This window comes from Folsomia candida, unplaced genomic scaffold (genome assembly GCF_002217175.1).
Source record: "Folsomia candida strain VU population unplaced genomic scaffold, ASM221717v1 Fcan01_Sc012, whole genome shotgun sequence".
Lineage (NCBI taxonomy): Eukaryota > Metazoa > Arthropoda > Collembola > Entomobryomorpha > Isotomidae > Folsomia > Folsomia candida.
Window position 1 is genome coordinate 2,743,243 of NW_019091204.1, and position 26,987 is coordinate 2,770,229.

The 26,987-nt window shown below is 36.0% G+C and overlaps 3 protein-coding genes and 1 long non-coding RNA gene across 4 annotated transcripts; 3 read left to right on the forward strand and 1 right to left on the reverse strand.

Annotated features, from left to right (window-relative positions):
• The first annotated feature begins 107 nt into the window (after positions 1–107).
• LOC110855206 (G protein-activated inward rectifier potassium channel 2) lies at positions 108–3,284 on the forward strand. Its single transcript, XM_022103623.2, has 6 exons — positions 108–721; positions 810–877; positions 1,324–1,683; positions 2,116–2,222; positions 2,285–2,497; positions 2,808–3,284. Exons 1-6 carry the CDS (start codon positions 465–467, stop codon positions 3,015–3,017), a joined length of 1,215 nt encoding a protein of 404 aa, XP_021959315.1. The 5' UTR covers positions 108–464; the 3' UTR covers positions 3,018–3,284.
• An 11,534-nt stretch (positions 3,285–14,818) lies between these two features.
• LOC110855207 lies at positions 14,819–15,644 on the forward strand. Its single transcript, XR_004835962.1, has 2 exons — positions 14,819–14,957; positions 15,455–15,644. It is a non-coding gene; the product is annotated as an uncharacterized LOC110855207 (long non-coding RNA).
• Positions 15,645–17,923: 2,279 nt separating this feature from the next.
• Positions 17,924–24,787, forward strand: LOC110855315 (hemocyanin). Its single transcript, XM_022103744.2, has 8 exons — positions 17,924–18,010; positions 18,150–18,822; positions 19,278–19,533; positions 22,516–22,704; positions 23,118–23,252; positions 23,376–23,537; positions 23,618–23,836; positions 24,390–24,787. The coding sequence occupies exons 1-8, from the start codon at positions 17,935–17,937 to the stop codon at positions 24,762–24,764; spliced, it is 2,085 nt and encodes a 694-aa protein (XP_021959436.1). The 5' UTR covers positions 17,924–17,934; the 3' UTR covers positions 24,765–24,787.
• A 256-nt stretch (positions 24,788–25,043) lies between these two features.
• LOC110855415 lies at positions 25,044–26,219 on the reverse strand. Its single transcript, XM_022103837.2, has 4 exons — positions 26,026–26,219; positions 25,788–25,954; positions 25,600–25,688; positions 25,044–25,259 (listed from the first exon to the last, which is right to left on the reverse strand). Exons 1-4 carry the CDS (start codon positions 26,050–26,052, stop codon positions 25,147–25,149), a joined length of 396 nt encoding a protein of 131 aa, XP_021959529.1. The 5' UTR covers positions 26,053–26,219; the 3' UTR covers positions 25,044–25,146.
• Positions 26,220–26,987: the final 768 nt, after the last annotated feature.

Consider the following 26,987-nt stretch of genomic DNA (forward strand, 5'->3'; position numbering starts at 1 on the left):
AGGAAGAATTAGACTTGTCATCGGGTAGGTGATCGAATTATAAACTGACAATGCGATGATGTGAAGTGTAACCCTCCGATTTGGCTAAAATTTAAAATTAATTAACACGTTAAAAAAGATAGTAATAACATCAATCGTTTGTACATAAATATGCACTGTTGGCCAGACTACTTAATAAAACATCATTTTTGTGTAATTGTTTCTTTATGTAAATCTTCTATTTTGCCTTATTGAAATATAAACATATCCAGTTTTTCCTAGATTCACGACTTACACAACTTATTGCACACCTCGGTCACAGGGTAAAAATAAACAGCAATTTGCACTACACCACGTTTTACGTTCAACTCAACACTGACGTCAAGTTGAAAACATACAAAAACGCTGCGTTTTTTAATCATTAAGATTTATTTAGTCGAACAGAGACTACTCAATTCTTGACTACTTACGTATTTATCCACATCATGAGGAAAGTAAAGATAGCAACATTGCCAGAAAATGGTCAACAAGAAAACTTGTCGGACGGAAGCATGGAGAAAGTTACTGTGGTCATCGACACAAAAAGAGACGAGAAAAATAAAACTACAAGCGGAGAGGAAATTAATAGAAATAATACGATTTATTACGACCGAGTTGTAAAACAGGATGGATCATTCAACTTTAGAAATTCACATGTGCAACATAGACACAAGAAATTTATGGTCGATATTTTCACAACTTTGTGAGTAATTAATTTACATAATTGTACCTAATATTATTTGTAACATGTATTTTTACTTTTTTTCTTATGTTTACTTTGATTTGCACAGATTAGAAGAAATCAGGTGGAGATGGACAGTACTCGGATTCTTTGTGGTGTACCTGATGTCATTTGTTTGTACGTATTTATTTATGTACCTGCCTAAATAACTATTCACACGTTGTGAATCACAACGTATGTATGAGCAGATCTGTATAAACAAATGCATTTACATAGTCTGAATTCACATTCACAAAACTGAAATTTTCGCTTAGAAAAGTAAGTAAATGGGCTCGAGTCACGTATGTATGATTTGCTGACTCACAATTAAAATCGTGCAAATCTCCTCATTCAAAAACTGCCAAAGTATTGAGTGTAGATACATTTGTCTAAAATTTGCATCTTATCGTCCAGAAATGAGAAGTAAATTCCTAGGAAGTACAAAAAATTTAGATTTTTAGTTCTACTCTTTCCCAATTCAATACTGTACAAATTCAAAATTTCCAACAAGGCACAAATTTATGTAGCATATTTTCACGTTATCAGTGTGCGAAACTTATTTCAAAATTTTATCACTTTCTCAGGTTTCGGGACGTGTTGGTATCTAATTTTGTACATGCATGACGACCCACGCCATTTCGGCGACCCCAACTGGACCCCTTGCATCACCGGGATGCAGAACTTAACTTCCGCCGTCTTATTCAGTATTGAAACCCAGCAAACGATTGGGTACGGTTATTACCACGTGACGGAGGAATGTCCCCTGGCGGGAGTCTTGCTCTTCGTGCAAACCGTGTGGGGCGTCATCCTCGAGGGAACCGTGGTGGGGCTCGTCTTCATAAAAATGTCACGTGCCAAACAGCGCAGTGAGACTATTATGTTCAGCAAGAATGCCGTCTTGACGATGCGGGATGGTGTAATGAACTTCATGTTCAGGATTGGAGGTAAGGGGCAATTTCCAAAATTTATCACACTCTTAAAAATTATGTTATCTTTTGGAAAATTGAATCGACTTAGATCGATGTTAAGTGAACTATGCTAAATCTAGGGTGACTTGATAACGAGTAAAGTTTAATCTACACTTAAGCCAAGTAGTCAGGACGGATATTTCACACTAATCGGCTGGTTCTTAGCTCTGTGCTAAATCACAACTTCGCAGGAATTTCAGTACAAATTGAACAACAAAATGGGAGCGTTTCTTCGAATCAATTAAAAATTTTAAGCATCTTTTTTCCGCTTTGCTCAAATTTTTCACGTGAAACTCTGACCTGAGTACTATGCTGTCGTATTCATTTACTTTCCAAAATTATTTTTAAGGGTGCAGCATCACCATTAATTTAAAGTGTTTAATTTAATTTTAATTTGTGTTTAAACAGATATGCGAAGCACGCACCTTTGCGAAGCGCACGTTAGAGCGCAACTAATCCGCAAGCGGAGAACACCAGAGGGCGAAATTATAAATTACGCACCTCAAGAACTTGCCGTAAGTATTTCTGGATGCTTTTTAATCTTAAACTTGAATTTATACTTGTAGTCATTTTTTAGGTTGGAGGTGATGGAGAACTTGGAAGCACAATTTTACTCTTTTGGCCGACGGTGATTGTTCATCCGGTTACTTGTGACAGTCCATTATTCGACATTGTCCAAGATTTCCACGAGTATGACGAAGAATCTTTTGAAATAATTGTGATCCTGGAGGGAATTGTTCCGTCCACGGGAAATTGTACGCAGGCCAGGTCATCCTATCTACCTTCCGAGGTATGTATGCACTCTAAATAATCCTGGCCATACATTTACACTCTTAAAAATAATATGCATTGTCCCTTTGAGCATTAAATCCAGTCTGAATTCTAAATTACGTCAACTGTGTATTTATATTAAAACCTGAGTAACCTTGACCCTTTGGCAAGTAGATTTAGTTTAGTCCCCATAATACAGTTGAAATTCAGGTTACACTCATTTTCAAAAAGCTAGCATTATTTTTAAGAGCGGAAATATATGTTTGCTATTTTGTAAGGGTTACATTTCTTCTACACACACTAAAAATTTTCTTTCAATTTTCTTCTAGATTTTATGGAAACAACAGTTTGAAGCGATATCATGTACAAAATCACGTTCCGGCGAACGAGTCATTGATTACGCAAATTTCCATAAAACAATTCCCAGCACTATTTTGAACAAACGGATGTCCATCTTTCAACATTCTGACGATGTTAAGGAACCCCTGCGCAAGAGGGGTTCAATTTTCCAGCAATTACGTGGAATAACCCCGGCGTAGATTTGTAATCTCGCTTTTCACTTAATCAACGTCTTTAAATGCAAATGCAGAACATTTGTTATCAAACTCGAAATGCTAGATGGCATTCATATCTATAGCCTCGTCAGAAATATGATTCTACGACGTAACAATATGATTGCCTACATACATATATATTATCTTATCATGCTGGATTATACATATGTATGCCTGAGCGATTGTTAATGAAGTACGCTTTCAAAAAACAAACGAAAGCAGTATGTATAAAGTGCTCATTTCGCTCTACAATTTACTTATATATATATCAATTGTGTAAAAGATTTAAAAGTTATTAATAAATAATTTAGTACAATGCCATTTCGGCCAGGAGAAGTAGTTATTGACTAATTAATTGATTTATTGATTGATTGCTTGCTTGTCCCAAGAATGGGCGTAAAGCCTGAGAAAATAATTTAACAAATTGTTACTTAATTTATGAAAAACGCGAATCTTCCTGGAACTTACGCCTAGATATTCTGTTCGTTTGATTCCGCACTATTTCCTCTTACCGGGGCAAGATCAAGGTACCAAACATCCCTTGGAAATATCGTTTCACCCGTCTATCTATTCATAACCTTTCCCCCGAAGAAATAAATCCTCCCCAACTTCTCCACATAGATGGGAACAGGAGCCACGTCGTAATAATAGTCTTCATCCTGCAATTGGAAATTATCCACAGGGACAAGCCTCCATTCATGTGAGTTTGGATCCAGCTGCAAAATACCCCTCGACGGTGGCCCTCTGTTTCCCCCCAGTATGTAAATATTCTCCCCGTTATAGACCACCTCTGGTGCATGATTAAATGGGAAAAATCCAACATCAAACACTGGTCCCTCTAATGTTTCTAAGTCCAAGACTTGAAAAGCAGAGTTGTGTGGAGCCGCGATGCCGAAGAGGTAAGCCTTTCCTCCAACTCGGACGGATGTAGCTGAGCGAAGTCCCGGGACGAGGGACCCCTTTTCTGTAGCTATCAGTGTCGACATGTTGAAAGAGGCGACCCGGTGGTAGTGACTTTGTCCCTCGAAGATTAGAATTTCCTCAGAATCCTCTGCCTTCCTCAGGGTTGTGGTAATACTATATCGCGGGACCAAAGGGATCTGTCCAACGTAGGCCGTGACATTTATGAGTGGGTTGCATTTGTAAATAATGTTGCTAGTCGAACCACCCCACCCGAAGAGGTAGATTGAGGAAGAAGAATCTCCTTGGACTGAGATGTCGCTCAAGTACCCAGGCATGTGACCCACAAGGGTATTGGTGCCAGTGGCGATGTCGAAACGGAGGATTTCACCTTTCTCTCCTGTGGCAGTGTTGAAACCACCGAAGGTAAAAATGGAGTCAGACGATCCATCGAAGTAGGCGGCTAAATTGTACCAGGAGTAGGGCAAGGGGTCGACGTAGACAGCGGTAAGATTCTGTGCAGCAACGAGGAAAGGAACGGAGATCAAAATTATTAAGGTTGAGGCGGAAACCATTTTAGATTTTGGGTATAAATGTATTTATAAGTTCAAGATGAGAGTTGAGTTCGAAGTAAAGTTGCAGCTAAATTTTCTTCATTTTATATGAGCGGAAAAGAGGTTAAGGGAGGAAGTGACAGAATTTGATTAGATATCATTGTGATTTCAGGATGACGCAAATCAGGGCATATCTCTGTGTAGACTGGACGTTCTCATGTAACGATAAGGTGAACATTTCAAGTTAAACTTGCGTGTGGCAATAACTGGGTCGTATATATTGCAAAAATCATTGCTTATAAATATAATACAGAATTTAGTTACGCAACGACTTATCCTTAGATAATGGATTGCAAGCTTTTAGGTAGATTTTTTTGTAAATTATGTTGCACAATTTTTCAATTACCGGTCGATAAGAGAAGCATGATTGAGGATCGCACTCTGTAAAAAATCCACCAAACGAATAAGTTTATTTCAAGTTCTGTGTGAATTAATTCGGTACTTGCGTCAGACAAGGGTTGCATACATACGTCAATGGAATGATGCGATGTTTCATTCATGAGAGATAGATTACGAAAGGGTTAAATCAATTATTAGTCGCGACTCATTATATTCGAGAAATTATTAATCATTTTCACATATCCCCGATTTCAAAATTCCACAAATTTTAGGATTCTTGTATTAAGAAACGGAATTTTGATAGCACTTGAATAACTGTATTTTTATTAGTATGTCAAGAAAATTGAATTTTTATACGTTTCAACAGTTTTAATTCTTTTTACCAGATTGCGAACAACGTGCCTTATTTAAAACTAAGAAATTCGATTGTTAAAGATATTGTCGCATATTGACTCATTGAAAGGGTTGAAGAACGCCAATTTTAAAAAAATTTTAATATTAGCATCACAAACGTGTAAACAATTGAGGCGAATATAGTCAAATATGTATATTTTGTCACCGAAACATATTTTTTGAAGTATAAAAAATGTACTTGTTCCGAGTTTTTTGCCCTTTTCGGGTGAAAAGGTTCATTTTCTAAAACTTTTGCAACTTCAAGTTGCTTCTCTCCCATGAGTGATTTTATAAAATACTTTCAGTGTTTTATAAAGATATCATGTGCGGCCCTTAAAAATAGCAACTGCTGGTTCGGGCTATGTTCAGGGAAAACCCTTATGTGGTCCAGCTCTGTACATAATTATGTAAGTGATTCGTAACTTATTAAAAATAGTTGGTGCCATAAAACTTTTTTACCATTGACAATACTAAAACCAGCTTTTCATTCTTGGTTTTGTTCTAATTACTTAACTTGCAACACTATCATTAATTAACATTATGAATATGATTCTAATCCTACCTTTTGCAAACTACACCCTCAATCATTGCTTAGACTACATGCCAAAATTTCGCTTCCCCTCTTTCATCAGAATTAGTGACATTGTCTGGTTCAAGCAGAAATTCTGAATCACCAACGGTGTCCCACTGTCGATAAAATTTGATCCAAACTTGATCTTTAAAGTTCCACAGGCTTTCAATTTCTTTCGTATCACGGATCGTCTCACAAACTGCAGAGTTGTCCCGTCCAGCTTCTTCAGCGATTTGATAGACGAATTGAAGACCCAGGATGCCAGTGTGAAGATTACTATATTATTCAATGTTGCCTCCAACTGAATCACTGGAAATATTGTGGGGAATGGATATTCCACCCGACGATCCCACCACTCGACCCACGGAAGCCACCGGGGCCGAGCTCGACTGTAAAAAGGAAGATCTCTCTCCGTCTCGACACAGACCGGCCCGAGTGTTCCCAGCGTGAACACCTCCACTCTTCTCTCCACATTTTTCCCTGCACCACGCCGTCTGCGTGGCTGCCATCTTTAAAAATAAATTCTACGACCTAAATTAAGTTCCTAAAATTTATTTTGTAAGAGTAATAATTGCTAATGTGAGTAGTAAAGATTCTGAAACTCTTGTCAAGTGAAAATTACGAAGTATACCGTTATTGGACAGGTTATTCGGGTCATTTTTCATAAAAACTCGTACATTGAATCGTGCCAGGTGCAGTTTAGTATAGAAACGGTGCATAAGTGGTAATCGGAGTAAAAACAAGACAGTATTTCTAATTGCCAAGCGAGAGACAATTCATCCTCCTCCCCGTGCGTCGTAGCTCCCATCCGGCTACCCCCCTGTGGCCAGTGAAGGTGTCCCGTGATCAGAAACGTGTCGCATCCGTCTCCCAAGGACCCTGACGTCCGGTACTCGATGAGACTCGCCCATATTCCCCTACCGAGCCCACGGCGGCATCATCATCTCCGCCCACAATATGAGGAATACCGGCATCGCAATTTCGCCATGCATCGTGATAGTGGCATATTGCACGACTATTTGCAGAAGTGGGACCCCGCAAATTAATGAAGGCACCACCGATTCCATGAGAAACGCATTCATTATTTTTTCAATTAGTTGCACCATGCGATACGTCGAGACACAGGAATCGATCTCTGCTAGGGAAATGGCCTTCGATATTTTTCTGAATGTAAAAAAAAACATTAAGATAATAAGCTAGGAATAAACTTTTACCAGTGTGGAATCAAATTAGTAAATTATTAATGTAATCTATATTATAAGCTGGAAATGTTTGTCTGCAACGGAAGTGAAACCAATTTTCTGTGACGGAAGCGGAACTGGAGAGAGTTTAACCATCCCTTGCCAACAGACTTTTCAGCTGATAATATGGATACAATAAAAAAATTCGGTGGAATTATGAATAATCCGGCTTAATTTTCATGAAAATCAAATAAGCCCGTCCGTTTGTCAAATAAGGTGGGAGACGGGCTTATACGCTAGTACATTATATAAAGGTAGCGTGAATTTTCTATTGTATGTGAACTTTTCATAACGTTTCATTCGTTAAATAATTATTACTCGAGCTCTGTTTTTAACACATTTTACCTTTCGAGTAGCTGAAAATAACTCAACATCGAGCTAATTCCAGCGAATAGATTGTATACAATTGGAGTTGTTCCAATATAGAAGACGCAAAAGCAGAGATACGTTTCCAGCAGTGGGATCAGTATGATCAGCCCATTCCATCGTATTACGGAGCAGCTTTTGGACATGGACAAAATGAACGGTGGGGTGCAAGGATCCATCAGAGTCAATCCGAGACATGCCAACGGGATCAAGTAGTGAGATTCTTTCAGGATGTGGAAGAAGATGAGCATTGCCTTAACTTGTAAGGTCTTTTCCAGCTTTGCTTCGCCTGTGACAAAATTAATAAGCTCAAAGAAAGATTCTCCAATATTGATTGGCCTCTTGGCCACAAAAAATAATAATCCGTAGCATAAATAGTCATCTTTTTATACTTTTGATTAGGGTTGCCGCGGGTAGCGAAAATGCTACCCGTTACCCGACCCGCTACCCGCTGCCTAACTACCCGTACCCGCACGGGTACCCGTGCGGGTACCCGTTGCCCGTTACCCGTTATGAGGATTAAATTAAAAACTAAACAGCCTCATTAATCAATCGGATTTAATCAATTATTTGCTTGTTTGGGTTGTGGAGTAGTTTGAGATAATGCTGTACGAGTAACGAATGTCATAATTTGCTGGATCTCATTAGATGTTTCTGAAACCAAACTTTTTTGGCCTACAATGTAACCTTTTTCAAGCCTGTACCGGGATTTCTGAGCGAATTATATCCAAAAAATCGGGCCAAAAATGAGGAATTATCACTTCTTGAATTACACCGTTTCAAAGAAAACTATTGGGGGAAGAGTTCGAAGTCTACCATGTTGTCGACCAGTGTAGGAAAAAGATGCAGAACCTAAACTTAAAAATTGAACTCTGCAGCCAACATTGTTGTTCAAAGTTGACATTCAACGGATATTTAGTATCACGTGATTCCCAATTTTTGGCTTGACTTTTAGATATACTCGTTAGACAATTTTGGTGTATCTTAAAAATGGTTCACTTTTAGTTTCATTTTTTGAAATTTTGATTTAAATGAAGTTTTCATGATTTTTTAAATGCATTAAAAAAATCGTCTACAAATAAAATTTTTGCTTTCAATCGAATACAGGTTTTTTATACCTTCAAAGCACAAATTAAAATCTCACCAGTCGAGTCTTACATAAATACACCCAAATACAAGTCAAATTATTGCCGATGTTTTAGAGCAGGCAAATTATGCTTGAGAAACAATAATTTCTCCGCATTTTCGGGATGTGAAAAAGCGTTAGTTGCTTGGAAATGTAAAATGACAAATTTTGAAATGGAAAAATAATAAATTGACGCTTTTGTTGGTAAATAGACTAATTTGCTGCTGACTTTTTTTATGAACTGATTTATGTGGAAAATTAAATAAAAATTGAAATACCCGTTACCCGTGCGGGTAGTTCTCGCTACCCGCAGATAACGGGTACCCGCAAGACTCGTGCGGGTATGCGGGTAACGGGTACCCGACCCGTTACCCGCGGCAACCCTGCTTTTGATAATACAAGACTGGTCTAAAAGGTTATTGGTTATGAAGAGATTTTACTATTACACTCAAAATAAGGTAGTAATGAATCGTTACCATGCTGAATGACTATGTGTCTCTACCACGTCGGTTACGATTTGTCGTAGAAATGGTAATAATAATTTAAGGGAAATTCAAATTCATTTCCAAATATTAAGGAAGTGAATACCATTATGTTTTAAATTTGAATTTCCCTGAACTTATTATTACCATTTCTACGACAAATCGTAACCGACGTGGTAGAGACACAGTGATTCCGCTTGGTAATGATTCATTACTACCGTATTTTGAGTGTACATTAGTACATTGCTAAAGTAGGGCGTAGATGGAACCGAATTGTTCATAGAATAAACTAATATTATTATTGCATACTTTCCTTAATTGTTGGTTATCGGCCATGAATTTTAATTAAAGATTTAAAAAAAATCAATGAAATGTTCAAATCATTACCTTCCGATATTTTCGTTTCAAAATCCAAGCAAGAATTTATCATTTGTATGTGAGCATTGTCCAAATTATAGTTCCAAGATGAGCCAAGTATTGTAACGTACATTACACAGAAGGCGAATCCTTGAAATTTTTTAGCTACTGGCATCGAAGCGACAAGTAGATGGCATGAGACCGATACCGTGTACGAAAGCATAGTTAGAAGGAGCAATTTGAACATTCTGTCGCCATGGGGGCTGTTCATGGAAACAAAACGTTTCAATGTGGGGTTAAATCGGAATGGGTAATATTTAAATATTTTCTGACAACGGATGTGATGTACTACGACGAAAGGGAGGAATTGTGTCGAGTACATGGTTACTTTATGTAATAGACTTGTTAATTTTGTTAAAATTCAAAGTTTCATATGACAGAATTTTGTAAGACTGCTACGGCATGAAAGGAATTGACAGCACTGGAAGAAAAACGAAGTAAATGAGTCATTCCCACGAGTCAAATATCAAGAATGGTTGAAAAATACTTAATAATGAATTTGCAACACTCTTACAAATCATTGACTTCGATGGGTCTACAATTTTTGATAGGCTGGATATAAAAGCCAAATATTTTCTAATTTTGAATGCAGATTATCTCATCAATTCTTAATTTTCATCCCATCCCGTACTGAACTAGAATGAATTGTCTGACAACACGGCATCCATTGTACGCCTAGTTTATAAGTACGCCCATGTTTGGCTCGACGTGACAATACGTTCAACATATAAAACATGTTAACGGACGTGCAGCGAAAATATAAACCATCTCTTAGAGTGTAGCCAGGTCACCTTGTCCTTCTTCTAGATTAAAATCGGATTCAAAATCAAATTATGTATGTCCGTCTATCAGCCCAGTAATCAAGTTGTTGCCTAAATGCATATACTTTATTGATCGCAACTTGATTAACTAAAATCATATCTACATACTGCTATCATAACGTGGCAATTGCTCAAAGAACTTGCATTTACATAGGACGTAGGCGTTATTCGGGTCCTTGCGTGCTTCATTAAGTTGGCAACTAAATACTGACAGAATCATGATACATACATAAGGTTATGCATGACCAGCTAGTGCTTGACTTATATACATTTGTAAGGGATATCAAAATTATTACTTACAAGGGAACGTTTTTTAAAACTACGCAAGGATTTTCAAGCCACATATATCAAAAAATCTTGCCAAAAATTAAGATCCATACATGTGTATTAGAGATGAGTCGGGTTCAACCGAACCCAACCCGAGGGTTCGGGCGGGTTAGGCATCCAAAATTGCCCACTCGGGTTAGCCATTTAAAATTGCCCAGTCGGTTTGGGCATCCAAAATTGCCCAGTCGGGTTCGAGTCGAGCAAGTTTGAGTCGGGTTGGGCATAGCAAAAGCGCGATTCGGGCGGGTCGGGTTCGAGTCGAGCAAGTTTGAGTCGGGTTGGGCATAGCAAAAGCGCGATTCGGGCGGGTCGGGTTGATTGGGTTTTGGGTGGACGGGTTTAAAAAAAACATTCACCCGATTCACCTCTAATACAGTATGGCACATATCTTTCCGTTGAATATCCTCTTTGAATAAAAATGGTGCAGGCCGAAGTTCAAACGTCCGCAAATTTTCACTCTCGTTTTCCTCCAGTGGGTGATAACCATGGCGGAGTGCGAACTTTGACCTTAAAATTGTTCTTCAACTGGCCCATTCAAGGGAAAGGTTCATAAAGTTCGACGTGTTTCTTGTTTTTTTTCATGATTATTTTTTTGTTATAACTCAGCAGAGAATTTTAGTAAACATATCTTGAAAAAAAGTTCCAGGTATGTAAATAAGCCCCGTTTAGCATGAAGTTCTGATCAAATCCACCACGCTGAATAATTTCACAATCAATATAATAGTTTACTTCAAATGAAGTGATGTAAGAGTGCTCTTACATACTTTTCAAAAAAGTAGATAAAATTATTTTTAAGAGTGTAGTGTTACTCTATTACGAAATCAATTGATTACATGTTATTTGTACGAAGAATCACAAAATCTGTAAGTGTATAAAACACATACAAACAAACACAAAGCAAACTCTGTACATACATATTTTTCATGTGAAGAATATGTACTAAAACGCACGCATCATCACATCTTGGGATTGTACATAAAGTATGTGATCCATTTTCTGGAAATTTTGACCCCTACATACCTCCGATGTCACCTATGCGTTCAATGTCATATTTAATATGGGAAGAATACTCTTCTCAAATCGATTGCATGCTTTCTGCACAGTCCGTATCCGTATCTCATGCAATTTAACCCTTTTTGATCTCCAGATTCCCATATAACTCGACTCAGCTCCAGGCTCAAACACGAAAACATGTATTTTCTCACATGCCGACTTTCTCCTGATCTTTACTCTTTAAATTAAATCGTTATTTTTATATATTTATTTAAATATCTGCCAATTAAAATGGCCCCCCGACACCGGAAGCTTGACCGAAAAGAGATTGACCACGATGGTAACGTAAAATCAGAAAATATTAATAATAAAACGAAGAGGAAAGAATCAAAAATTAGGGAAAAATCACTAAAGAGAACACCATTTAAACCAATTGTAACCGCAGTGGTGATAATATTTGGAATTGTGGCGTTATTCGCAATCGCACTAAAATCGCATAAATACTATGAAGACAACTACCTTCAGAAACCTTTAAGTGTCAAAATACGAGAATTTAGTGAAATGTTGATAAATCTGGCGGACATTGCGGAAACGGTAAAACAAAAATATACAGGTTTCCTTACAAATGTTATGTAAATAGTTATTGTGTGCAAATTGAGAGCAAATGTAAACACAATTATGTGCGTACATACACTCTTAAAAATAGCGTTACTACCCATTTGAACAAGAAATGCACTTTGAATTCAGTATTAAGTAAATCACACTAAAAACCCGGAGGGTACTTTACTATTTGCCAAGTTAACGGTGCTCTGGATCTGTAGGAATGAGAAATGAGTCGCATTATTCCCCTTAGTTTTGAATGTCGCGGTGCATATTGCATCATCTTTTTTGTGTACGTGGTTGGAAAAAGAAGAGAGTTTTTTTTACTGGTATTTTAGATTTTGCTGAGAGCAGTAATGTTTTTTGGTATAAAACAAAGTTAGATTATTTGAGTTAATTAAAAGCTGCATTTAAGTCTACTTTATTCAGTATTCGTAAAGTAATTAGTTAGTCCAGGCATCAGGTCGGCTGCAATAATCATCTCCATACTTTTGACATCACGGCGGCTCAACCAGAGTAACGCTTATCACGGGTAGTGTTAAGGGCGACTCTACAGGATCTATTTAAACGGTGCTGATTTAATTCGTCCCGATTTTTCAGAAATATCTGAAAACTTAAGGTTCTTCTGGTGAATATTGTGATGCTCATGATTACGACTTGTCTTCATTCTACGCATGGTAGAATCTCAAAGACAAATAGTAACTAGTTTGAAATTAATACTTAAATACGGTTTTAGTCCAAAAACGACATCATCCAGACGAATTAAATCAGCACCCTTTAATATGTAATGTATGGTTTTCTTATATAATTCAGACTGCATTTACGTTTAAAAAATGTTACGATTACTTTAAGAGTGCACATGCACTCTAAACAAAAAACTAATCAAATTTTATTTAAAAAGTTTAATTTTTATTTTAAGCATTTATTATTTTTAGCGTTAATTTCACTTTTAATTAGTTTAAGTTGATCTTCAAGAGTGTGTTGAGGGAAAATGATACAAACAATTTTTATCAATCTAGATGAACAGTCAAGGCGAACCTGACCCGATGGATGTAATCCTCACGAAAAGACTTGGTCCAATTCAAAACCGTGTGTCCAGTCTAAGAACGCAGATCAGACAGCATGAAGAACTCCTGGGAAAAATTAAGGTCCCTGGCGGACCTACGAATTTTATTGACACGACGTTACGAGAACTTAACAGCTTTTTGGATATTTCGTTTCCTCAGTTGGATGACGAGGTAAGGAGAAAGTCAATAAGTACATACACGTTGTGGATAAGTTTTCACGTCACTCATCTTTGTAAACTTTGCGGTGTTTGCCAAATCAGTGTCGGCAACGACTTACATAAAGTTTAATGAATTAATAGTTATTTTAAAATGGAAAATCATATGCAATTTAAACATGAAATTTAAGTATTTACGACTTTAACGAAACTTGGTTAAATACTCGCAATATGTCAGACTTGAAAAATGCTGGAATGGCTTATTAGTTCCACTTTGAAATTTGTTTGCTTCATTATTGTTTTTTGTAAGTGATTACAAACAATGGCAGGTTAATACTGCCGTTGTAGAAGAAGTAAAGTTTTTTTCACAAATAACTAATGTATGTAAATATCTGACAAAAATGTGTTTATACTAGTTTTTGTCAGTATTTACATTTCCAAATTTGTTTCAGGTTGACGTTATCCTCCAAAACATGCTCATGAGGACCGGTACCCCGCAGAAGTTGGCACTGATGCAGAAAATTGGGAACACGCAACAAAAGTGGCTCCGTCTCGTGGAGTGGACTCGAACCGAGGTTCTCGAAAAGGAGGGAATCTCCTTCTTTCCGGGCGAAGCCTTCCTCCCCGTCGCGGAAGGAATGGATGCCAACACCTTCGTCAATTCGTTCACGTTACGAGATGGTGAACTTGGCGAATCCATCGAACATGGGAGACGGATTGCGGACAAACTTGCCAAATTAGGGGAACTGTTTGAGCAAAGGGAAAAAATTAGGGAACTGGTATGTACGAGGGGACGTTCATAAGTTATGCAATACGAAAAGCATACCTGTTCAAAAATTTAGTTTTCATTCAAAAATCAGTCATCCCGATTTCTTACTGAAGATTTTCATTCACATTCAATTATTTCCTTCTTTCAAATTCATTTCATTTTCACTTCACCTGATTTCATTTGTTACTTCACCCCATGTATGTATGAAGCATAGGGTGAAAAATGAAATGAGTGAGAAATCCTTTCATTTATAGTCATTCATCTGAAATGACGGAATCTTTCAATCATTTTCATTCAAATAAGAGGAAATTGATTTTCATTCCGTAACACTCATCATCATAATCACTCAAATGAATGAATGTGAACACGTATGAGATTAACATGTTAACGTACAACTACAAAATTTTCCACTTCTATTTTAAATAAAAAATGATTGCTGGAAAATTTCGAATGTAACAATTTTTTACCCAACCCTAGATCAAAGAACATTTGGTCGAAAACGGGCATCGAGTCCAGGCTGCCAGGATGGAGGTCGATTTTCCCGGAGTCCTTGAAGAACTGTACGATTCCCCGGAAGAACACGGGTTTGAAGATCCCTACGTTCTGTTGGCCCTTAATGAAAAAATCGACGAGGCCCTTGGCGAGGAAATTGATGAGAATTATTTACACTATGAAATGACCCTTATGGTGACAAACCAACTCATGATCAGATCCGGTACGGTGGAACATTCAGCGTATGAACAGGTACATATTTAAGAAAAGGGTTATCCATAAACTACGTAACGCGAGGGGAGGGTCTAAGGCACCAATGATATCGTGCATATGCATTTATGTTACACATGTTAAAGGTGCCTTACTTTTGCGTCACGTAATTTATGGACGGCCCCAAAGTCAATTTATTATAAATAGGCACTTAGATAGAAATCTGGAATATATTGATTTCCCTGGATTAAAATTATATGTACCACCGATGCATCAAAATTTGCTACGGATATGGTAAAACTTTAATGCCGAGTATGATATCAGTTATTTGGTCAACTCACAGATGTATGTATGCACACCGTTCGGTGACGGTTACACATATAACACTTGGTTTTTAAAAGTACATGTATCAATACAGAGTCACATACCTAGATACTAATACCGGATGGTATTACTTTAATACTGGATTTCTAAAAGTGCATTTATGCACATGAAGAAGACCGCATTTTTAAAAGAATAATTTAATTTTTTTCTTTCAGATGGCGAACAATTTGCCCTATTTAAAACTGAAGAACTCAATTGTGAACGATATTGTGAGACTGATTGATAGGGTGGAGAGATTAAAGACGTGATTATCTATTTACTACCCATTAATAGAAACCATTGTTCATTCAAATTAATACAAAGTAAAAAAAATTAAAGGTTATTTGGCCGATGATTTTTTCCTTATGTTATTATTAAAATAATTTATTTTCAAACTTACACCTGATTTTCACTTCAAAAGTAGAATAAATATGCAAAATTAAATCGTTTTCAATAGCAATCAGTAAATTATGCCGTTTGACCTTTTAAATAATTTTGGGAATTTTACTGCATATTAATTTTCAGCGAATCACAATTGTAACCAAGCCGGTTAAGTCATATATTGACACCGGCGGTGTTGATTTGACAAATTTTTGTCTTGAGTGCATATGTAAATCATGTAAATGGCTCCTGGAAGATTTTAAAGGAAATTTCACCTCGAAATCCTTATTATAACCTCGGACCTATTTACCTGAAACTTAGGTTAAAGGTCAAAAATCATATATGTTTCACAGTGTTTCATAAAAAGTATCCCGTTCTAGACTTATCAACTTCTATAAAAATAATATATTTAATTAAATACAACAGAATTTGAATATAGGCATATATATTTTTTGTTTGTAAATTTTTATGAATTGTTTGTCAATAATTATTCAGAAAATTAAGTTCTTCTAGGTTAATACTCATTAAAAAATGCTGGTCATTAGTGTACATATTTATGTACATATCAATATATCTAGATTTTCAGAGAAATTACAAGGGTACAGATTCCAGTATCGCCACGACTACTTTCTAGACCCTTAATCCTTTTTCTTTCCAAAAATAGGCCCTTTATTTTTGCAATCCGCATTATCCTAAATATGTAACAGAAAGGTCAAAATTTAAAGTTAAAAAATCGGGGTAAGAAATTAATCCTGCATAAGCTATACTTCAAATGGAAAGAATACATTTAACCCTACATAATCTTGTTCATTTTAGATAATTCGTATCGTGTCCCAAGTTTTAACAGTTTATAGACTTTTTTAAGATTTTGTAACGAAAAGCCGGGTTACTAAAAAGGCAGATATTTTTACTAAGATTGACCCCACATTTTTTATTTGAAAACTCTTTAGCCATACGAAGTACGTAAATTGTGAATACCCTGAAACTCTCACCCCTGATTAAGTTTTGGGTCATTGTGTGCATCCATTCCGAAAAATTAAAAATTTTAAGGATGTCAGTTTAAATGAGATATGAATGTCCCCTTTATATATTAATAGATGGAGTATCTCTCATCTTTCCATTTTGAAAATTATTAATAAGGGGCCGCCCATAAATTACGTGACGTAAAAATCACGATTTTATACACCTCCCCTTTAACATGTGTAACATGGGCACGATTTTATTGGACCCAATGTAGACCCCCGCCTCTTGCGTTGCGTAATTTATGAACGGCCTCTATGAAAAAATTAAGCGTGTCATGAATTTTAGTTAATCAACGTGTTTTTGGTTATTTTGATACATATGTAATATAGGAATGCTGGACTCTATATAAATAATAAAAATAGCTTACAAATTACACGACGCAATTTGGAGAGTGATTTTTGTGTTGTCGATTTCATATTCTGTAAAATCTGGCTCAATCCGGTTATTATCTTTTTTTGTTGATGTTTTGATGATGGGGGTAATATTTTGTAGATTTCCTAAGTCAGAAATTTGACCAGTAATGAGAGTCACTTTAAATTAGAAATGTCATTAGAACGATTAGATTAACTTCATTTGGTATAATTAGGTTATTATAATTACCTAATCATTAGGGAGATTGAGAGACTCGACTGTAAATTTTCTACGTATCAATCATTAACGGCTAATTACGAAAAACAATGATATACATAAACAATGACATCCCTTTTAAGAGCAAATATGTCAAAATTTATTTTAACTATTGATCAATTTCAGTCTGCAAATTTATTTGAGATATTGGACATCTGTATGGATGGGCTTCAGAAAAATTTCATTTTGGCGAAATTTGAAGCACAACGAAACGATGTTATACTTATTTTTATTTTTTTTTAGATTTATTGAAGTTTTTATTAACAGTATCATTCAAGTCCTTGTATTGATTTTAGCCCTGGATATCTAGCGACTATACTCTAATATACATTTAGAAACAATGAATACAAATTTAGAAACATTGGTTGTCATTTCGCTTCAAAACCTCGAATTGAAGTTTTTTATCGAAACGAAATGACTGATTTCGTTACGATCGTTATCGCTTTCGTTACGAAAATAAATCACCATATGCACGTCTGGTTTTATACCTTGATCAAATCTTGATTTTCGCAAGCTCTCTATTACGAAAAAGTAGTATAAAACACTGAAGCTAGCGGTCTCCTCTCGCAGTCTAACTTTATACCTCACCTGGTAAAATAATCGTTCCTGAAAGTTCAGGGGTGCAATGCGTCATGATATGTGCGTCGTTTTGGTGTTTATTTGTCTGTCGATATTAGTGAATTCCTTACCAACCAATAAAGGTAACCACCAAGAAAGTTAATATTTTATCCAAAACTGTAAATTTTATTCAAAATTTTCTAAACTTTCCTATCTTCAGTAAGAATCTATAATTAATTAGTGTTTTAACGTAATTTTTCAAAATATTTACATAATTTACAGATTCCAACTTCGCTTCCGATCAGCTCCTCCAGCACAAAATCTCCTCCCTATTCAACTTCTTCTGTGCCCGAAACCCTGACCAACATGCCGCCAAAGTATCGACCTTTGACCCCTTAAACTACCTCTCCCTTTACACCAATCCTGACACGGTGTCCAAGTTTGTCACCGCACTTCAGCAGAATCTCACCTCGCCCCGATGGGGCCCTTACCTCTCTGACAAAGAGCGAATCGACACCATCCCGATGTTCGATATCCTCTACTTTATCGACACTTCGACCCCTCAAGGATTTGACCTATTTTACAATACGACCGCCTATTTCTCTTTGAAGGCGAACGTCCGCCAATTCATTATGGCGATGGAACTGATTTCCTCCACGAAGTTTTTTGGGCGGTTAACCCTTCCCCCCTTTTCGACCAGTGTGCCGCAATTCTTCTCGCCAAAGTCGGTCCTCTGGGGGATTAATGATGTCGTAAAACCGCATTTGGGAGAGGGGGAGCATGTTGAGGAAGATGGCGGGGATAAATTGACCGGGGCAGTGGGAGAAGATCCGACGTATTGGAAGTTCGATGCGGGTTATAGGGAATTTCATTTCGCTTGGAACATGGATCTTCCCCCAGATTTGGTGCAGGACAAGTATCAAATTCGGTTTGATAGGAAGGGAGAATTATTTCTGTAAGTGGGGTGAAGGGGGAAAGGGAAGGTGCATATATGTATTATATACTACGTCATCAAAAAGAATTTGTGGGAATTTGACTCGCTTTTGTCACCCGTGTTAAGGATAACATGAGTAGGATAGGGAAGTTGTGGAAAAATTGGGCGTGTTTTTTGATGACGTAATATGTGGACGGCCCCAAATTTAAATGTGGATGGGTCGAAGGCTTAAATGGTTTTTAGAAAATATCCAACTATGTATATTTATATTCAGGAAAAATTACACTCTAACTAAAACTCTGCCAGATCAGCAGATTAAAAAATACACACTATCCACCATCAAATTCATGTCAAGAAGACTCTATGCGCACACTCTTCAAAATAATGTTAAAAAGTGTAACATTATTTTTAAGAGTGCATGATTACCCTTAATTTGTATAGTGTGCTGTAATAAATTGGATGCCCTTATTTTTTAGGTATTCCCACCACTACATGGAAGTCAGATATTGGGCCGAACTTCGCTCCCAGAATTTGCCCGATATTGAAACCTTAACTTTAAACAAGACTTTTAAAGTTACTCAAGGATATTCTCCCTTCTTTCTTATGGCGGATTTCTCCGTGTTTCCGGTTCGAGGTCCGGGCGATTCTTTAACGACGCAGGATAACTTTCAGAATTTGACGATTTGGGAGGACATCATTCTGAAATCTTTAGCCGATGGGTATGCCGTTGGGGTAAGTGAATTAATTATTTATGATAATTAGGTATAAATTCATAAATACTTAAGGTGCCATTCGAGAACGATTTGAAAAGTTTTAATTATTTCAAAACGCATCAAGAAATTTGCATTTAACGACGTTAAATTAGGGTAGATTGAAATTCCAAATCTATGACTAGGTTATTCCTATTTAATTATAATTAATTGATTGATTGATTGATAGTCATTTATTCACATGTTATTCCTTGATCAGTACAATTTAATGACTGGTTTACATCAAGTAACACAACTTAACTACATATCTTAGTCTTAAAATTATCCATTTCGCATTACAACTAATCATAATTACTTTTACGCTGTTTCATAACAAACTCCGTGATACGACTACGTACATTTCCTGAGACATGTATTTTATCATCCAAAATTTCTTGTATCATTACAATGTCCAATGCATTCCAGATTAAAATTGAGTAATAACGCACTGAATTGGTAAACATGACCGAGTTGTGCGTCAGTACGTGCATTTTCTGTGAACTTGTAGTTCTGTGACCCGTTTCGTTAAATACATACATATTATTGAATTCATTTATATTGGTCTCATATTTTTTAATCTTAAACAAATTCCATAAAGCATAATATTCAAGCCTCTCGTTAATCGATAACAGATTAAACTTTTCCAATAACTCATCGTAATTTATAACCGCATGTGACCTTCTGCAATCCGCTCTTGCCCTAGTTACAGTATTATTATCAGATTGACATTTCCAGTACGTTTTGGAATAATATTTACCTATTTTTGGGTAACAAAAAGTAGCTAATAATTGATTGACTTTAGCTTGCATTTTTGTAAAATCGCATACTCTGCTTGGCCCCCACACCGCAATACAATAATCGGTCAAAGCATTTACATATGCATTTATCAATACCGTAAGCATATGTCGTGTGAGGTGTCGCCTTAACCTAGTAAGTATTCCAACATTTATACTAACTCTCTTCTGTACGTTTTCTGAATGACCCTTGAATGTAAAGAATTCATCTACCACCACTCCTAAATATTTATATGAGGTAACCCTTTCAATTTCCTCTCCATTAATTAACATAGGTGGTAAATTCGCTAATGTTTTACAATGCTGTCTCTTTCGGATTATCATATACTTCGTTTTTTCCTTATTCATACTTAACCCTTTACTTTCTAGCCAGCTATTTAAATTACATAATTTTTCAGTCATTTTGCACATTATTTCATCAATATTGCTCCCACTAATTTGCACGGAAGCGTCATCCGCAAATAAGGTATAGAAACAATCAGTTAAAATCAATTTAATGTCGTTTACAAATAAAAAAAATAAAACTGGACCATTCACGAAACCTTGTCGGATTCCACGATTTGCAATAAATGCTCTCGAGATAAAACCATTAAGCTTAATATAATAATGTCTGTTTTTTTTAAATAATTACATATTAATAAAACCAATTTTGCATTAACTTTGTAAAAATCACGCAGCATTTTTAACAAGTGAAAATGGGAGATCGAGTCAAATCCTTTCCTTAAATCAATAAATGCGACCACCACAATTTGGTTTGGTTTGTCTAATTCATTAAAAATATTTTGTGAAAAAACTGTTAATGCTGTTGTACAAGATCGTCCCGTTCTAAATCCATGCTGATTATTATCTAATACATCTAATTTTTCTATCGGAGGTAATAATTTCATTTTAAGTATATATTCAAATAATTTACTAATCGAGTGGAGAGAAGATATTGGCCTGTAGTTGTTCGGATCCACATGGCTTCCTTTCCCTTTATACAAAGGTAAAACCAGACCTTCCTTAAATCTATTCGGATATGTACATGTCGTAAATATCGTTGTAAAAAATATTGCCAATGGCACAAGTAAAAAGGGTAACAGAGGTTTTAACATTTTGATTGGAATTCTATCTTGACCCGAAAACTTTGGTTTCAATTTAGGAATACATTTTGATATATCGTTCTCACTAACAACATTATTATTTTCCTCTGCTAAGGCTTCATTCTGCAATAATTTTAACAAATCATCATTATTTGCTTGCGTGGTTTCATTTTGTAATATAAATGTATCACTTAAAAGTTTAGCTATATCATTTTTATCAGTCACCGTCTTATCACCACTCTTAAGATAATTTATGTCTGCCGATTGTTTGATATCTTTACCAGTTAATTCTGAATAGGCTTTCCAAATTGTTTTTGACTCTAGACTAGAAAATTGTTTCTTAAAATATTCACGTTTTTTTTAAAGAAATGCGATTTTTGGTGAAATTACGAATTTTGTTATATTGCTTTCTCAACTCTGGGGTTGGAGCCTTATCAAACATGTTTTTAAACTATCTCTTTTTTTAATAAGCTGCAAAATTTCTTCATCCATCCATTCTGCAGCATTTCCTCTAATCCTTTTCTTTTTTATGGGACATAATTGATCAATAACATTCATCACTGTAGTTTCTAAAACATCAAGTTGAGAGTTTACGTCAAAATTTTCCTCTAAACAACTCCAACCACGTGCTTTTAAATACTTGCCTATTTCATCAGCACTAAAATTCTTATAAGAACGAAATTCAATAATCTTCGATTCAGTTTTTGCCTTCTTTGCACTTTTTACAAAATACGTGAACCTATGATCCGTTGTAGTAATTGAAAATACACCTGATTGTACTATTTTCGTTGGAAAAGAAACATATACGTGATCCAAAAGAGTGCAAGAGGTTAGCGTGACCCTCGTTGGGTCCTTGATCAACTGACAAATTCCTACACTATTGGTCACATTCTCAAGTCTCGCTTTGTGTAGGGAATTAACAATTAAATCTACATTCAAGTCACCTAAAATTACATAATCTACCTTATCTCTAATTACTAAACGTATTAATGAATGCATTTCGCGTAATTTCTGAATATCTCGTAATGACATTTAATAAATTCCCGACAGAAAATAATCAAACTAAGATGGCCATTTATTATTTTTCAGAAATCTAGAGAACGATATCCTTACCATCAACCTAATGAAACTGATGCCTCCGATATTGCGGGAACCGACGTATTTGGCGCGCTTTTCCAATCAACCACAGCCTCCGTAAATATCGACCTGTACGGAAACCTGCATGAATCTCTTCACCTGAATTTGGCACATTTACGCGATCCCAGATTTCCTACAAAGGTGCGTCACCTTGATTCCGATAGAGAGAACCTCAGTCAACCTTCGCAAATATTCCTAAATTTGCAACAAAACTGCGAAACTTTTCTCAATTTCTTTCGCAAACTTTTGCTCCAAAGTGTGTGATTTTTTCGCAAATTTGCTGAAACTTATCTTTACCGATATTTACATATTTCTAAGATAACTTATGTAAATCCATAGAGGCAACATCATAATAGATGTTTTTAGAAGTATCTACATAGATTTGCGAGATTTACGAAGCCCAATTTTGCCAACCTACTCATTGCACAAATATGTGTAGCTCGCAAGTTTGCTAAATGACTTGCGGTGCAAAATTATACGTTGTCATAATTTCGCTTAGAATTTAAAAAAAATCCCTTAATTTATTAAATATCATTAATTTGCCCAAAATATAGTTGCCCAAAGACGTCATGGGCGTAATGGACCATGCCGAATCGAGCGTGACTGACTCTGCTTTTTACCAAATTCACTACTATGTCGACAATTTATACAAGAAGCACAAGTACTACAGTCCCCAAATACGAAATGAGGTATGGAAACATATGTATTCTTTGTTAAAGCTTTCAAACCAAATATTACCATGAACTTTCGAAATTTGAAATTTTCCACATTCAATTTACACCGAATTTAAAATAAGAAATTTATTATTTCAGCAAAATATGGCCTACCCGGGTATAACTGTTCGTCAGGTAGGGTTGAATTCAAGCCAGCATGTACCCCAATTAAAAACCGAGAAATTTCCCGTATTAACCACATATTTTGAATACTACTCTTACAACGTGACCAATGCTGTCATCGACTGCCAAAAACTTGAGGTTGGTCTTAATTTAAGTGCAAATTTTTCCGCAATATTGAAATTTTTGCATATTTTCGTATGTTTTGTTGATTTTTTTAGTCTGGGAAGGAATACGTGATTTCGAGAAAGAGGCTGAATTATAACAAATTTGAATACAATTTTGACATATTTTCCTCTCATGGAGGAAATGAGGATGCAATCGTTCGTGTTTTTATGGGGCCGTATATCGCTGCGGATGGAAAGCCGTACCCGATTGATGACTTCTACTGGAATATGATCGAAATGGATAAGTTTCCTGTGGTGATCGAGCCAGGAGAGGTAATTTGCTAGATTTTTTATTTAAATGGGGCAATCCACGCGTATGTTAAAATGTTTCTCAATTTGCGCCAAGTTCATAATTCAGCAAATAACGATACCAGTAATGCCTGGAAATGAAAGCTTAACCCTTAATTTGCTGGATAAATTTAAGTTTGACAAGACTAAAATTCGGTTTCTACAAAAAATGATAGTATTTGCAAAATTTTGAATGTTCCATTTGAGACATTTTTCTGGGAAAATCAGCTTATTCCGATTTTTATCTGTTCGACTAAATTTTTACGTTTTAAGACCAAATTTGCAATTGTTTTTTCAAATTGTTACTTTTTAAGACCAAATTTGCAATTATTTTTTTCAAATTTTTACCTTTTAAGAGCAAATTTGCAATTGTTTTTTATTCAAATTTTTACCTTTTAAGACCAAATTTGCAATTGTTTTTTTTTAAATTTTTACCTTTTAAGACCAAATTTGCAATTGTTTTCTTCAAATTTTTACCTTTTAAGGCCAAATTTGCAATTTTTTTATTTCAAATTTTTGACTTTTTCAACAATTACAGAATCGTATCACGCGAGCCAGCAGTGACTCCAGCATTTTGAAGAAGGACGTCATCGCACCTGGCGAGCTTAAACGAAATTGCGGCTGGCCTTCGAACCTCCTCCTTCCCAAAGGAAACCCTGAAGGCCTTCACATGAAACTATTCGTAATCGTGACCCCCGCTAAGGAACGACACGGGGTCAAACTTACGGTCCAGAATGCCGCAGAATTTCCCGCCTTTTCCCTCTGTGGTCATCCATACAGTTATCTCCCGGACGATAAGCCGATGGGATTCCCCTTCGATAAAAGGATGCATCTTGACAACCCATTCGGCAGCGTGGGAAAGAGCAATTTTATGTTTTATGATGTAACCATTAAACATTTAATTAGTTTGTAAATAAATCATCTTTTAATTATTTATGTCAAGGTGACTTAATTGTTCGCAATTTTGAATATCAAATTTTAATCTACAAATTTAATCAAATCGCAGAACTGCGAAATAACTAATTATCTGTGCAAATTATCTAAATAAAGGTTGAAATTTATGAAAGATTTTGAAGTATTTATTTATGTATGTGAAATTAAGGGATGATTTTGTATTAATTGAAATAATTATGGTGGAGATTTCTTGCACTGAGAACAATGAGCCAAAATAATTTTGAAACAGTAATTGTGATGCGTTTTAATTGGTCAAATTTTTTGGTACATTCCACACACATATTTATTCATGTACTTTTACTGTTAGGGAACAATTTTGGTTTACATAAAGTGCCCAATTATCATATCTTGTCGTCATTTGTACTATTTCTGGCAATATCAATCCTCACAAATTTTCGTATTGCGGGATGCAAATATTTTACATCTGTGCAAACTCCTTTTGAGTTGGATCCCACTGTGACCAATTAAAACGCTTATTTAGTCATGAGTCATGACTAATAATTGTAACCTGCACACATGCAATCTTAGAAATCCAGTATTAAAATAATACCAGGCGGGTTTCATATATGACTCTACCAACGATGTATTGATAAATAATATCGTACAGTAATAACCCGGTATTGAAGTTTTACAATATTGGTATCAAATTTTTACTCACCGGTATAATTTTAATACCAAGCGGTACCAACTTTAATACCGAGAAATCAATACCTGAGTGACTATACCGGATTTCTAACAGTGTAGCATACGTATTTACATAGGTGTCAACATCGTGAAGTATATATATATGTTACCTGAGAATAGTAGCCCTGTAGTTACAGTTATTATCGCCGCCACGAGAGAGTAGAGAAGGTACGAGAGTTGGAATATCTTTTCAGCCCAACTACATGTATTCATGCATAAATTGCATATGTAATTATGCTTGGAATTATGTAAGTAACATGTTTTAAACATAAAACCATATAATTAATTAAGTGCATACCTTTCAATTTCTTCCACTGGTTCCATGGACTTGATTACTGTACCATTTGATTGGGGGCACTGATCAATTGAGGTCGGTAAATGGGGCAGTGTCTTCTTTTTCACGAAGGCCATCACACTAATAAACATCATGGATCCCAGTCCGATCACCAGCCCAAGCGTGGCACCCTGCACATAAATATTTATATAAACAACAAAATCATATTAAATAAATAAATAAGTTCCAACAAATTACTTACTCTAGCGTTCGCTTTAGGAAAGGCCATCCCTAAAATGAAGACGCCATAGATCGCCCCCGCAGTTGCCCCGACCTAGTTAAAAACAAATGTTTCTTTACAAAACTAACCATGGAGATCCCCAGTGCATGATTTTAACCAAATTTAGTTCGGTAGCGTCAAAATATGTCCTAAATCTGATTACACACGTACACATGATCTCCCAATGGGTGCGTTTGCCCAAGATATTTGCATTCGAAGAGGAAAAATAGCGTCAGAAAAGTCGGAGTGTAAAATTTGATTTCTCCTCACCAGATGCAAGTATCTCACAAGGGACACTCACGACCTGTTGTTTGAGTCCAGGGTACCCACCATGCTTTTTAGAATCTACTAGGACCCCAGATGAAGGATTCATTCATATTTCCGTGTAAAACTCATATTTGGCGCCGTGCCGTGACGCCAAACTTAAAAATTTGCATTTTCGACCAATTTCAAACCCTCATAACTTTTGCAGATTATGTCGGATTTTCAAAATTTTATGCTTAAAATGATCACAAAAGTCCAAATTTATGAGAAAAAAATAAAAATAAAAAATTTCTAATTTTTGAAATATTTTTAGCATTTTTCCAACGAACCCTCATTTCTAAGAAAATACGAAATTTTGCGAAAATTTAAAAGCAAAAATTTTGGAAAAAATTTCATGGGATACGAAAGTTGAACTCCTTGTCATGATTTTTGCCAAAAATTTTGAAAATCCGCCCAGGATTTCAAAAGTTATGGCGGTTTCAAAAATAAAAACATTGAAATTTGGCGAATTTAGCGCCACGGCACGGCGCCAAATATGAGTTTTACACGGAAATATGAATGAATCCTTCATCTGGGGTCCTAGTAGATTCTAAAAAGCATGGTGGGTACCCTGGACTCAAACAACAGGTCGTGAGTGTCCCCAGGCCCGTACAGACGATGCTTCTAGGTGGAGCGCTGGC

Coding starts and splice junctions, on each gene's coding strand:
- LOC110855415 (XM_022103837.2), bottom strand. CDS start 26,052: ATGGCCTTTCCTAAAGCGAACGCTAGA. Junction 25,689..25,787: donor CCAGTGGAAGAAATTGAAAG/GTATGCACTTAA, acceptor GAATACATGTAG/TTGGGCTGAAAAGATATTCC. Junction 25,260..25,599: donor TACAGGGCTACTATTCTCAG/GTAACATATATA, acceptor AATTGGTCACAG/TGGGATCCAACTCAAAAGGA.
- LOC110855206 (XM_022103623.2), top strand. CDS start 465: ATGAGGAAAGTAAAGATAGCAACATTGCCAGAAAATGGTCAACAAGAA. Junction 878..1,323: donor GTACCTGATGTCATTTGTTT/GTACGTATTTAT, acceptor TCACTTTCTCAG/GTTTCGGGACGTGTTGGTAT. Junction 2,223..2,284: donor ACGCACCTCAAGAACTTGCC/GTAAGTATTTCT, acceptor GTCATTTTTTAG/GTTGGAGGTGATGGAGAACT.
- LOC110855315 (XM_022103744.2), top strand. CDS start 17,935: ATGCGTCATGATATGTGCGTCGTTTTGGTGTTTATTTGTCTGTCGATA. Junction 18,011..18,149: donor TTCCTTACCAACCAATAAAG/GTAACCACCAAG, acceptor CATAATTTACAG/ATTCCAACTTCGCTTCCGAT. Junction 23,538..23,617: donor TCGACTGCCAAAAACTTGAG/GTTGGTCTTAAT, acceptor TGATTTTTTTAG/TCTGGGAAGGAATACGTGAT.